The sequence below is a fragment of the Equus quagga genome, chromosome 2, assembly GCF_021613505.1.
Source record: "Equus quagga isolate Etosha38 chromosome 2, UCLA_HA_Equagga_1.0, whole genome shotgun sequence".
NCBI lineage: Eukaryota > Metazoa > Chordata > Mammalia > Perissodactyla > Equidae > Equus > Equus quagga.
In genome coordinates, this window is record NC_060268.1 from 26,641,531 (window position 1) to 26,654,592 (window position 13,062).

General features: G+C 38.2%; 1 gene segment (V, D, J or C); it reads right to left on the reverse strand.

Annotated features, from left to right (window-relative positions):
• Positions 1-766: 766 nt before the first annotated feature.
• LOC124235021 (T cell receptor alpha variable 9-1-like) lies at positions 767-1,293 on the reverse strand. The segment is given in 2 exon segments: positions 767-1,101; positions 1,245-1,293. Coding segments are annotated over 2 exon segments (381 nt in total).
• Positions 1,294-13,062: the final 11,769 nt, after the last annotated feature.

Here is a 13,062-nt window from a genome sequence, read left to right on the forward strand (position 1 = left end):
TTACCCCTTGAATAAATTTGTTCAATGAAAAAATTGGTAGCTTGTTGTGGTAGTAGTAAGGGGTTTTCCTACTCATTTATTAGTTAACAAATGTTTGAAAAGATTTTATTATGATGCAGGCACTACTCTAATTTTGGAGAATTTAAAAAATCTTGTCTTAATGTGCATGGAGAGTACCAGTCCATCTGCCATGTAATGTTCCCAAAAAGAAACTGTAAGAAATGTTCCATCTTCTCTTTCCATATGTGAGGTCATATGTAGGATTCTCTCCTCCTTCCTTTCTTATATTTCTTTCTTCCCTTAGGAATCTGTTGTGTCTTGGGCTGAAGCATCTCTTCTTCCTCCAGCTTGTCAGGGAGATGTTAACCATGTGCAACCTCATGTGTTACAGGTGTGTCTCTAAACACAACATTTCCCTGGATGATCTGGAACAAGGTCAGGGGGCTAGAATTTTATGCAAAGATGAACACACAGACCATTTCATTCACAGTGAGGTTTTTTATTTTTAAAATCACAAATTTCAGCTGTGATCCAGGAACTATGGTGACGTACTCTGTTTTCACTCACACCATTAAGGCACCATGTATGAGGCATTTTTACTTCTTTTTCTTCTGCTGAGTTCTTAGAATTGATTTGGATGACTTTCATACCAACAACAATACCTGGGGTGGATGGTGGGTGACAACAACAGAAGACTAGCTCCTGATTCCTAAACCAGAGTGGAACATAAGGTGAGACACTCAGCACACAGACCCTTTGTTAACGCTCAGAGTTTATGTTCAGCTCTTTCTGCGGTTCCTGTCACTGTGTCACTCAGAGCACAGTAGTACATGGCCGAGTCTGACTCTTGGACTGAGGCTTTCTCCAAGTGGAAGGAGGTGGTCTCTGTATTGTATGTGGCTTCAAAACCCTTGTTGCGATCCTTATCGTTGGCCTTTGAGGCTCTCAGGAGGAGCTGTGGACCTTTTCTGGGATATTGGACATACCATAAAAGTGCAGGGTACTGTGTGGTTTCATAGGAGCAGTTCACAGTCAGCGAAGCCCCTTCTGAGAGGGTTACCTGACCTTTTGTTTGGGTCACTGAGTCTCCATTGCTTCTTCCTGAAAAAAGCAATAATAACAGTAATGGTTCTGCTTACCTTGGCATGATCTGGAATGTCCCTTTAAGAAAAAAATCTCTGGTTAAGGATTACACCAACATAATGGAATGAGAGACTTAAAGTTTTATGTGTCAATTTACTTACCAAACATTAAGAATATCACAATCACTGACCCTGGAGAAAAGTTCATTCTTAGAGTCTCTGGTGTCCTTGAGTCTTAACTGTTTAGTGGGAAGAACAGTTAAGATAACAGTGAAAGGAGGAATATGAACTCATAATTCAAGCAGGAAATATACATGTATGTGTTAGAAAGATGCACCCCCTTGTGGACAAGATACTCAATGTGGAGGAATGTTATCCTGTTCTCCTCTTGAAGTCAGTCCTATATCTTCACCTCTGGCTCTATTGTTATGACACCTGTTAGCTGTCAAGATGGTCTTTTGTAAATCTAAAGAATGGTTGGTGTTTTTCATTAGCCTATTTTTTCCCCAGCATACTGCCTGATATGGAAGCTCCATACCATGACATTTCTGAGAACTCAATTTTATTTTTTCTTTTTTAGCCATTTTTGGCCTCCTTGAGATCCACTGAAATATTATATAATCAAGTTTTAGGATAAAATCGAGGAATTTCAATAACATGTCGACTCATTACTAGATGATTTTGGAGGGTAGAGACTTAGACCTCTTTTCATCACTCTGTTCCCACACCTGGAACAATCCTGGACATTCAGCAGGTGGCCAGCAAATATGTGTTCAGTGCATAAATAAGTGAATAAATAATTGGTCTTTGGTTGAGAAATTGCTGCTACTTGAGATGCCATACTGCTTCATATCTAAGAATTCAATTGTAAGAAATACAATTTAATAAAAACTTTACAAAGAAAAAAAGAATTATATATTACATATATATTAATTAAGAAGTGAAAAATATATACCTCAGCATTGAAGAAATACAGTAAAGTTATTGAATCCCTGTAAAATTATCCGGCATCACTTTCTTCTCCCTTAAGATTTCAATAATTCTCACATAATGTAATTGGCCTGTGTATCAGGTAAAATGTTCTGATACTAAAATATTAGGGGAAACTTTGCCTCAAGTATGCTTTCTGAGTATGTCCACGTATCAACATTATTGAACAATACTGTTCCACTAAATTTTTGTTACCATAGGATAAGATATTCAGATATATGGATTTGCTTCAAAAGACTAAAGAATGGGCTCAATCTCAGCTTCGAGGATTACAGACACATCTGCTGATGTACAGAAGCATTTTATGGCAAGGGTGAAATTTCCTTGTTTATAAGAATTAGTTGAGAATCAATGTAAAAATACAGATTGAGAGAGTTCTTCACCTACTTACAAAATCACAATCTCTAGAATGTAGGTCTGGGAAGTTAAACATCTCAGATAGTTTCTGATGTATCCAGTGTTATACAAACTTACAAAATAACCTTCGAGAACCCTGAACTCAGAGGACAGTCAAGGTCTCCATGAAGTACTTCTTGGGTCAACACGGAAAATTCCTCCAAACCTTACAAAACTTTAAAGCCATCCTCTTCTCATGGTAGTACTGAAATCACAGTAGCAAGAACAAATAATGCTCACTGTCCTTATTCTTGCCCATTCAACTTATAACAAAAAACTCTGCATGTTCACAGGACAAACAGGGGAAAGGACGCCTTTTTTGCTGTCAAGCCCTACTAACATTTGTCTTTGAACATGGAAGCCTTTTTCAGTGTACTTCCTGGAACACTCACTCTCCATGAATTCAGAGAAGGCAGCTACGCGGTCCTGAGTCAAGGTGTAAGTAGTAAAAAGCTCCAGACTTGGGTAGAAAATTTATGTCTGGATATTATTTAGGTTCATGATCACTTCTCTCTCTTCCTTTTCCCTTCTACTAACATGTGTCAATACCTGGAGCAAGCAGTATCTCACTCCTTGTTCCTGGTTCTTTGGGTCCAGACCTCTAATCTACTCTACCTGAAGTCAAAGTGGAAATGAGCAGAGTGAACAGCCTCACTTTCCATGATTTCCTTACTCTTTCAAGTCAATCTTGTCCTTTGCATTGTAGCAGCCCTCCATTCTTCTGCGGTAATCTGTTGTCCACACCATGAGATAATAAGTAGATGAATGTCATTGAGGAATTGTTAACAGCAGGTTTGAGTGGAATCTGTTAGAACTGTGTTATCAATAACAAAAATTGCTTAACCTAATTACCACTAATAATAGATTTTATTCAGATATCCTGACTTCAAGAGCTCAGAAGCTCTGCTTAAGGGATTTAGATTTACCCAGATGTATTAGTCAAAAATCAGTCAAAACAGAAACAAGTCTAATGTTTTAAGTAGAAAGAAATTTAATAAAAGGAATTAGACATACAGCCATTGGAAGAGCTAATAAAGCAAAATTGAGAGGGACTGATTACAAGAAATTCTCAAGTGTAATGAATCCAGCTGCGTGCAATAGCAAAGTGAATGATTCTTAGGAAGAAACTTGAAAGCCAAACAAAGCCACTGCTGGTCATCTCAGCTGTCTGCCCACAGCCCCTGCTGAAGAATAATGGCTTCTTCTTCTCTTCCACTTTCCTTATATCACACAAACGCTTCTCAATTACAGAATTTAAACTACATGATAAAAGAATGGGATTGTGGAAAATGTAGTTTGGGTTCCTCCCCAAGAGTGTGATTGGGCATATCAAAGGGAATGATGAAGATCCTTCACAGACCAAGACATGGCTGTCAGACTGTGTCACTGACTGAGCTCTGGCATCTCCTGAAAAATTAACAACATATCAGTAAAAGCAGTGTAGACTTGGCTATGAAAAGTATTTCTACTAAAATTTGAATACGAAAACACTTACTTCTGTAGAACCAGGGACCACAATAGAATATTACTCACTCAGCGCAAAAAGCATCCCCAGTACTGGGATGAGCGCCATGATCATGGTTGAGCAGTGGGAATGCTGCAGGCTTCTTTCTGGAAGATGTCCCCTGAGCAAGCAGGAAAGTGGCTCTGGAACCCAGATCTTGGAAATAGGAGCTGTGAGTAAGGATGGGCTAGACAAGTCCCTTGTTTAGGTAAAAATCTAAAACTGCTGACATGATCTTGGGTGCTTTCTGACCTCTGTTTGTCTCACTTATCTCTGACCTCAAAGAATTCAGGGAGGGTACTTCAATTGGCTCGCTGCAGGAAAGGCTGAGGGGAACATTCTGATCATGACAAAAACAGGGACCTCTATCTTGTGCAACATCGCCCTCTGGAGGCCAGACACAGGACAGGGGATCCTGACTTCCCACAGGAAGCTAATCTGTGCTTTCCTTCTATTTAGAAATGTTATCAAAAACTTCTGCTGAACCTGTTTCATTTTTCCCTAACATATGATATATCACCCTCCATAGTAGGTAATATTAATCCTTGCCTCAGTGAAGAATGAGGCCTGTAAAATAAAGAAGTAATTTACTTTACTGAGAAACTGATTACACAGTAAGTCTATCAGACATTGGAGTCCGTTAGAGCCTTTATGTAAATGCAGAGGAACCATTCTTTATGCAGAGGTAACCAGATCAACCTCCTTAGGCTGAGTTTTGGATGGTCTTGCTGGCAGTAAGCGTCAAACTGAGAGGAGTGAAGCCATGTACCTGTGGGTTACTGTAGATGTGAAACCAATTTGCTGTTTCCCTGTTTAACTTGAGGGGTGTCTCAGGGGTCTCCAAGATTTGTGAGCTTGTTTTGTAGAAGAAAGAGAATGTCATCAGAAAGGTTAAGGTTACTATCACAAAATCTTAGGCCCTCAGCAGCCTTTGAAGCCCAGAAGTCAGATTGCCCAGGGGCATATCAGGAGTGACCCCTCTGTTTCCCTGAAGATCCTTCTGCCAAGCCCCTTAGCTCTATGAAATCCCCCTCCTTTCTGTTCTTGTGCAAAGCCAGGCTCCCACCACTCCTTTTAGCCAATTAGAATAAATCTTTTTCCATCTCCAAGCACTGATGTCTCAGTGTTTGGCTCGCTGTGCATCGGGCACACAAATTTGAGATTAAGAGGTTCAGTATCAGGAGGACATGGTAGGATGCAGAGATAATTGCTTTGGCTAGTGAAATTAAAAATAAGACAAGAGAAACAAAATAACAGCTTGGAACAGAGCCTCATCTATGAAAAAAAAGAAAAGGTCATCTTTGCCTACTTCAGGCAGAATTGTGAAGATTCAATGGCTTTAGATCAATAATAATAATAACATTCAGATAAAAAGTAGAATCTCATTGTCATCTTCTTAGAACATGACTGGAATATTACACCCAATTCTGGGTACCACATCTTCAAGAGAATATTGATAGACTTGCAAAGCTACAGATGGAACTGAGTAGACAGATGAAGGGATTGTGAAATAAACACATAAATAACTTTTGAAGGAATTAAAGACTGAGCAAAATATATCTGTATTAACCCTGGAATCCTAGGAGTGCCACCAGCAGCCAAGAGCTAAGAGAAATTTCTAAGATGAATAGAAGATATGGGAGCAATTTGATAATGAAATCTAACATAGACAGGCAACCAACCATTTTACACAGATGAAAGTCAGGTCTTATAAAATGAGTGGTATTGATTGTGGCCAGATAGCGTGATATAATTCTGAAAGAAAAAGCTATTTCTCCCTGCCCACTTCAGCTTGTAGACCCCTGGGGCTAAAAGAGTCACCAGCACAGGTGGAGATCAATTTCTGGGAAAATGAGTGTGGGGAAGGAAAAGTGATTTTCCCTCTATCCTTCTAGGTTCTTGGCTGAAACCCATCCCCTCTAACCCTGTAATAAAAGACAGATTAACAAGAAAAAAACAAACAGAAGTTTAATAACACATATACCTCCTGGATACATGGGAGATAACCAGTAAAATTGAGTAATTCCCTGAATTGGCCCAAGCCATTGCCCTAAATCCCATCTCCAGCTAAACACAATAGATTTGGGGAGCGGGTAGTTATGGGAGGTCAAAAGGCAGAGCATAGTAAACAAGGGTAACTTTGTCATGCAGATTCAAGTGGTAGTCTTCTCCATTGATAAGAGTTTCTAGAGCTTTAGAGTCATCTTTCTCTTACTGGTACAGAGAGGAAGACACCCTTATGAATGGCGATTTCCCTTATAAATGTAAATGTCACTTGCAAAAGGGTAATTTCCACATGGCTTTCAGAGCTTCTCCTGTGTCTACTGTTTCTTAAAAATAACCAACTGAAAATCTATATGTTAAAGAGGCACATTTGACAGTGGCATATTTTTCTCCCCTTGGTGAAAAATAGAGAAACAAATTGTTTTCCCTCAGGCCAATAGGGCCCTTTTGCTAAAGTCAGAAAGCCTCTTTCCCAGGGCTATGATTGTTTCTAGCAGCATGAGATCAAATCTGTCCTCAAGATCCTCATTTTCTTGATAGTTTTTGCCCACACGTTGTCTCTCACACATGAGAAGTTGTCAGTTTGAGACTTTAAACACCCAGGAATAATGTTTCTGATTCCAGCTCTAGAGTACCATACCAGCTCACTGCCTATCTCTCCAAAATCACAACTGATAAAAGAATACAAGGGCTGGCCCTGTGCCCTAATGGTTAAGTTTGGTGCACTCTGCTTAGGTGGCCTGGGTTCTCAGATTTGGATCCTAGGCACAGACACCTACCACTCATTAGCCATGCTGATGTGGTGACCCACATACATAATAGAAGAAGATTAGCACAGACGTCAGCTCAGGGTGAATCTTCCTCAGAAAAAAAATTAATAAATAAAAATCAAAGAATAGAAATGTAAAAGGTGATTAAACTAGAGAGGTAAAAGCCCCAGTAGAAAAAATAACAAGCTATGAGAGGACTGTAACGTAAATCACAGTGAGTAACCCTTCAATCTGGCCTGGGGGCCGGGGAGGAGGTGGGAGGACTGGAGAGTGAAGGCAAGCAGAATATGCCACTTGGAAATGGGTCACTTTGGCATGTGGATTATTTTAAATTGAAGGCAATCAAGGACCAGCAGGCTCAGGAAGACCCTTTTACCTCTCCCATAACTATCTAGAAGAAATTAGATAGAGGGCCTGTACCAGAAAAAAAGATATTACCAGAGATAGCATTGTTATCTGAGTGACCTACCTGTATGGCAGGGCAAACATCTGATTACGAAGTGTGTGCTCTTTTTTTTATCATGCTGTGAGTTACTCTCCTTCCCTTTGAAGCCCCTGGCCCCTATCCCATTCATTAGCTTAGGATGCCATATAAGCTTCAATTGCTTGCCCAATTTACTCGAGTCTCATATTTTTATGGGGCTCCCATATGTACATAATTAAATTTGTTTTTCTTCTATTAATCTGTTTTATGTCAATTTAATTTTAAGCCAGACACAGAACCTAGAAGGGAAGAGGGAAAATTTCTCTCCACTGCTACAAGAGTAAGGAGGTTGAAAAGCAGCATCAAAGTATTGTTCATACTCTCAATAAAAGGCTGCAAATAGACATAGTTTGACTACTGTATTAGTTTCCTATGGCTACTGTAACAAATCATTACAAACTTATCTTACTGTTCAGTGGGTTAGGAGTCCAACATGGGTCTCACTGGGTGAAAATTAAGGTGTTGTCAGGTCTGCATTCTTTTCTGAAGGCTCTAGCAGCAATTCAGTTTCTTGCCTCTTCCCTTCCAGCCTCTAGAGGCCACCCACGTTCCTTGGCTCATGGCTCCTTCCTCCATCTTCAAAGCCAGCAGTGCTTCGTCTCTTTGACCATTCTTCCGTGGTCACATTTTCTCTGGCTGAGCACAGCAAGAAAAGTTTCTCCAATTTTAATTACCCATATGATTAAACTTAGTCTATCAGAATAATCCAGGGTAATCTTTTTATCTAAAGGTCCTTAACTTAATCACACCTGAAAAGCAATATATTAAAAAAAGAACTACTTGAACAATTACAGAAAACACTTAGTAGCTACACAGTCCCTCATTTTTATAATATTAAGAGATAACAAGGAGGATTAGTCATAAATATACAGCGAGCAATACAAATGATAACCGTTAACACAAAAAATTAAAAACCTGACAAAAAACCCCAGAGAAATTTCCATGAATGAAAGAGGATGCTCAAAATGTCTAGTTAATATATCCTGAAAAACTCAACAGCAAAGATTAAACAATGATGAAGAGCTCTTACAGACTAAAAATATTGATGCCAATACTTTTTCAAAATCATTTGATGGTCTGAAAAGCAAAATTAAGAAAATTTCTCATGGAGCAGAAGAAAAACAAAAAAAATCAAAGAATAAAACATAATATCGTATAGAAAATCAATCTTGGAGGTAACATAAGCAAATAATATATGTCCTAGAAAAAGAGAACCAGGAAAAATTATCAAAAAAGTGATAAAACAAATTTCCTTGCAACTAAAGGGCATTGTTTCTTTGGATTAAAATAACCCACAAAGTGTAGATATTGCTGAATATAAAGGTTTACACTTAAATACATCCTAGAAAAACTTTGGAACACTGAAAATAATGAAAAAATCCTAGAAGTGTACAGAGAGAAAAGTAGAAAAGATCACCAAAGGGGAAACAAAAAAAAAAATCACATCAACAGTGAATTTCTTATCAGCATCAATATACGTTAAAAGAGAGTATTCTGATGAAAAATGATTTGGAAAACTAGAACTGAAAACTGAGCTGAACATAGGAGGTGAGAGATTTACCATTAGAAATACAGAATTGCACTTAACCCCCCTGTTGTCTCTATGACGCCTAACTCCACGCTCAGATGTCTCTAGTATCCCCTAATCCAGAAGTTATCCAGTTCAAAATAACCATAAAAACAATCTTCAGTATTTTTCTAGATTTGATGGTAGTTTGTAGCCTGTACACAGGGTGAAAAAGGATATAGGAAGGTTATACTACATTCTCATTTCTCCCTATTCAGTTTTGTCTTTCAGTCAATCCTTCTGTTTCTTTCCCATCCATCCTCTATGCCTGGTATCATTTTCCTCAGCATAACTGGTGTTTCCAATTCTTCAGCACATCTAGAATGCTGCAGCATAAATAGGAATGCTTCCTCTTGGCCTTCCCCACTGCACACACAGGTTTTCTCTCTCTGCTAAACCAGTTATCTTTTCTTTATTTGCTTTCCACCATTTTAACATAATTTTGATGTCTCTTGTGCTGTCACAATCTTTTCTGGTCACTTTGTGTTTGTGTGTTTATATAGATTTTGAAACTTTTTGTTAGCATTTTAGTAGAGTTTCAGGAGGGCACAAAGATAAATAAACAAAAATATCCAATCAACTGTGTTCAACAGAAAATCTGGGACTTATTTATTTTTTTATCTTATATCTTTTTGTTTTCTTTCATCACACTTTGTGTTTGCCAGTAAATGTGTTATTTTTCCTTAAAAGAAAATCTTTTAGCCTTTAAATCAAGAAAAAAGAACTAATAAAAATGATAGAAAATAAAGTTAGAGAGAGGTTATTGCTTCAGCACATTCATAAAACTCACAGACAGGGCCAGTGATAAAAGGAAATGTTAGAAAAAAACACTCAAGAAGAGAACAGGAAAAAGAAAGGATCACTTTAAATGGACCCTTAACTGATAATTATGTTTTCTTAGCTTTCATAGTTGCCTTCCACTGCAGCCCTCAGATATTGAGACACACTGAATATCTCTATCGCTCTTCTGTCTTAACAAGGACGCTTCTTCTCATAAATTGAGTTTTTTTATGGGTTCAAATGAATATTAATTAAATGCCTACAATATACAAGAGAAGTTACCCCAATATTTGTAGAGATCCCAGGAATATCTGCAATGCAATCCAGAGATTCCTCTTCTTTCTCCTCAGTCCTCTTCCTCTACGCACCCTTCTATTCCACTCCTCAACTATTTTCCTTGAGGAGAAAAAGGCCTTGAAAGGAGTTGAGGAAGCTACGTGATTTCCCCCCAAGCACCATCCTTTAACTAAACTCTCATGAAGAATTTGAGCTTGAGTGTTTTCCCTCTTCACACTCTCTAGGCACTGCCTATCTGTCTTAATTAAGGGTTGGCTTGAAGAAGCCAACTAATCAAGAAATTTTGGAGAGGAGAAAAGAGAGGAGGGAGCACGTATAGGATTTGGACATGAGCCATTTCTTCAATTGTGTGTTTGTTTCCACTTTTTCTGAGAGCATCTGTCCATGTTTGCTACATCGTTTCCACCAAATGAAACTATGATAAATGCAAATTTCCTCCCATTCTTTGTTTATATGTAGAACTCTGTTCCTTCTTCCTCCCTTCTATGTTCTTTCCTGAAGAACTTGTTGCTATGGGGTTATTTCTTGTGTTTCCTAGGAAATAACCCTTTCGCTGTCGGGGAGACACTATGCAGATGGCACCTCATCTGTATCATGTCTCTAAAGAGAAAACAATATACATCAATATTTCTTTGGATGACCTTGGCCAAAGCCATAGGGCTGGACTTTGTCTGGGAGGAGGAGACAGAGATCACTTCGCCAATTCTTGGTTAGAGATTCTAGACCCTGCTTCTCACTTTTACAATGGAGAGTTAGGTTCAGGACATGCCGAACAAACTGCTTGGCAGAGAAATGAGAGACTGAACACGTTCAGCTTTGAAGAAAAGGGACACTGCTCCTCCCAACCGAGAAGTGTTCTCAGTTGACTGAGGACCTTAGCGGGAGCATTGGAGAATTGAATGCCTTGCGACATGTAGTGGTCTTATAGGGAACTCCACCATCATTCACATTAATTAATTACAGGCTCATCTGGAGAAGTGCACATAAGGGTGTCACCCTCCCTTTGAGCCCCCACAGAGGTTTTAGACTGCCGGCAGGAGAAACCAAGGCCTGTAAGAGAGTGTTTACAACTTTCTTTTGGGAAGTAACACTAACAAGCAGCATATGTCTGACCCATTACACTATCCCAAGAAGTTTTTCAGATTTTATAGCAAGACAAAATTAAAAGAAAAGTGGGAAATCAATCTTCTGAAAAAAAGATAAAAAGCCCAACCAGTTCCCGAATGAGTAGCCTCTGCTCTGAACTCTGGTTGGCTTCCTGTTGTGATTTGCAAGTGCATAACAAAAAGGGAAATATCCTGATCCCAGGTTCCTAAGATTGAAAGAAAGAAAAAAATGGGAAAAGAAGTTTTTGCAGACGCAGTCTGCTGTGAAATCATTCTTGCCAAGAAATCTAAGGAAAATATTTGTTGTATCTGTCTGTTGTTTATGTGTATTCCTATATATGTATATCATGAATGCGTAGCATTTTACATCTAGATGGTACAATTTCTAAAGAGCTCTATTCAATTGACTTAAAGTAACTGCTTACAAAAATGGTTTTAAATGCTACTAACTCAAATGTCTTTCAGGTTAACGTGAAATGAAATAATCCTTGGTAAATGAAAAGTTGTTTAAATTTGTTGGTTTGACTAAAACAGGCACATCTTCCAAGTTATCAGCATTGGATATGATGCAGGCATGCAGCCTATTCTTCATTTATCAGTCAAATAAGCTGATGCTATCTCTATCAGAAAACTAGTTAACAAAAATAATATCAAAATGATGGCTAATTTTGTTTAATGTTTCATGAAGTCTTACAGGCAATCTAAATGATTACTATACAGAGATGTGCATAATAGTAATGAAAAGAATATCCTCTTAAATCACACAGGACGACTTCTTACTCCAAAACATCAGGAATAGATTCAGAGCCCCAAAATCAAGAATCCAGACCCTTACCCACAGCATCGCATGTTATACCCCCTAATGCCCAATGTGATTGGTGTCCTTATTTGGAATTTAAATGAAGAACCATGTGGAGGCTTTCTTCATGACCTTTTCTGACTGGGCTCATCCTCACTGGCTGTGCCAATAATAACATGGGAAAGAGACTCCAAACAGAAAACTCTCTTGAAAGACTTCCCTTCCAAACAGAGCTTTTGAGCAGCTGCAAAGGAAGGAAGGAAAAGTTGGAGAAATAGACCAAGATCCCAGGAGCAGGGGATAGAGTTTCTACAACACAGACTTCTGAAGAGGGTAATTTCCAAAAGAATTGAAGAGATATGTGAAGAAATCAATGGTACTAAAAGATTAAAAGTAGAACTACCATAAGATCCAGCAATCCAACTTCTGTGTATATAACCAAAGGAAATGAAAACAAGATATCAAAGAGATATCTCCATTCCCATGTTTATTGCAGCATTATTTACAATAGCCAGGATGTAGAAACAACCTATGTGCCATCAATGGATGAATGTGTAAAGAAAATGTGGTGTGTATATATAATGGAATATTCTCCAGATATGAGAAAGAAGGACATATACAATTTGCTACAACACAGATGGAAATGGAGGGTATTATGCTAAGTGAAATAAGTCAGACAGAGGAAGACAAATTCTATATGATCTTATTTATACATGAAATCTAAAAAACCCAAAATCATAGAAACAGACTAGGATGGTGGTAGCCAGTGGCTGAGGGTGAGGAAAATGGTGAGACATTGGTCAAAGGATACAAACTTCCAGTTAAAAGATGAATAAGTTCTGAGAATCAACAATAATGTATTATAGTCGACAATACTGTATTATATACTTGAAACTTGTTAAGAGAATAGGTTTTAAATGTTCTCACTACAAAAAGTAATTATATGATAGAGGTCTTAGCTAATGCTATGGTGGCAATCATATTGCAACATACAAGTATATCAAATCAATAAGTTGTACAGCTTAAACTTACCCAATGTTATATGTCAATTATCTCAACAAAGCTGATGAGGTGGGGAGAAAAGCAATCAATGGGATTGGATTCCTGATATTTCATTTAGTCTATAGGATATTTGCTCTAAAAATGATGAGATCTTTGCAGTTTTCCAATCTTAGAGATGGAAGTATCTCAGGAAAAACTAAGCCCACATGTTCACTTTGCAGTGGAGGCAAACACAAGTTCAGTAAAAGTTTACCATGGGATGTCTTTCAATCTGGCACAAA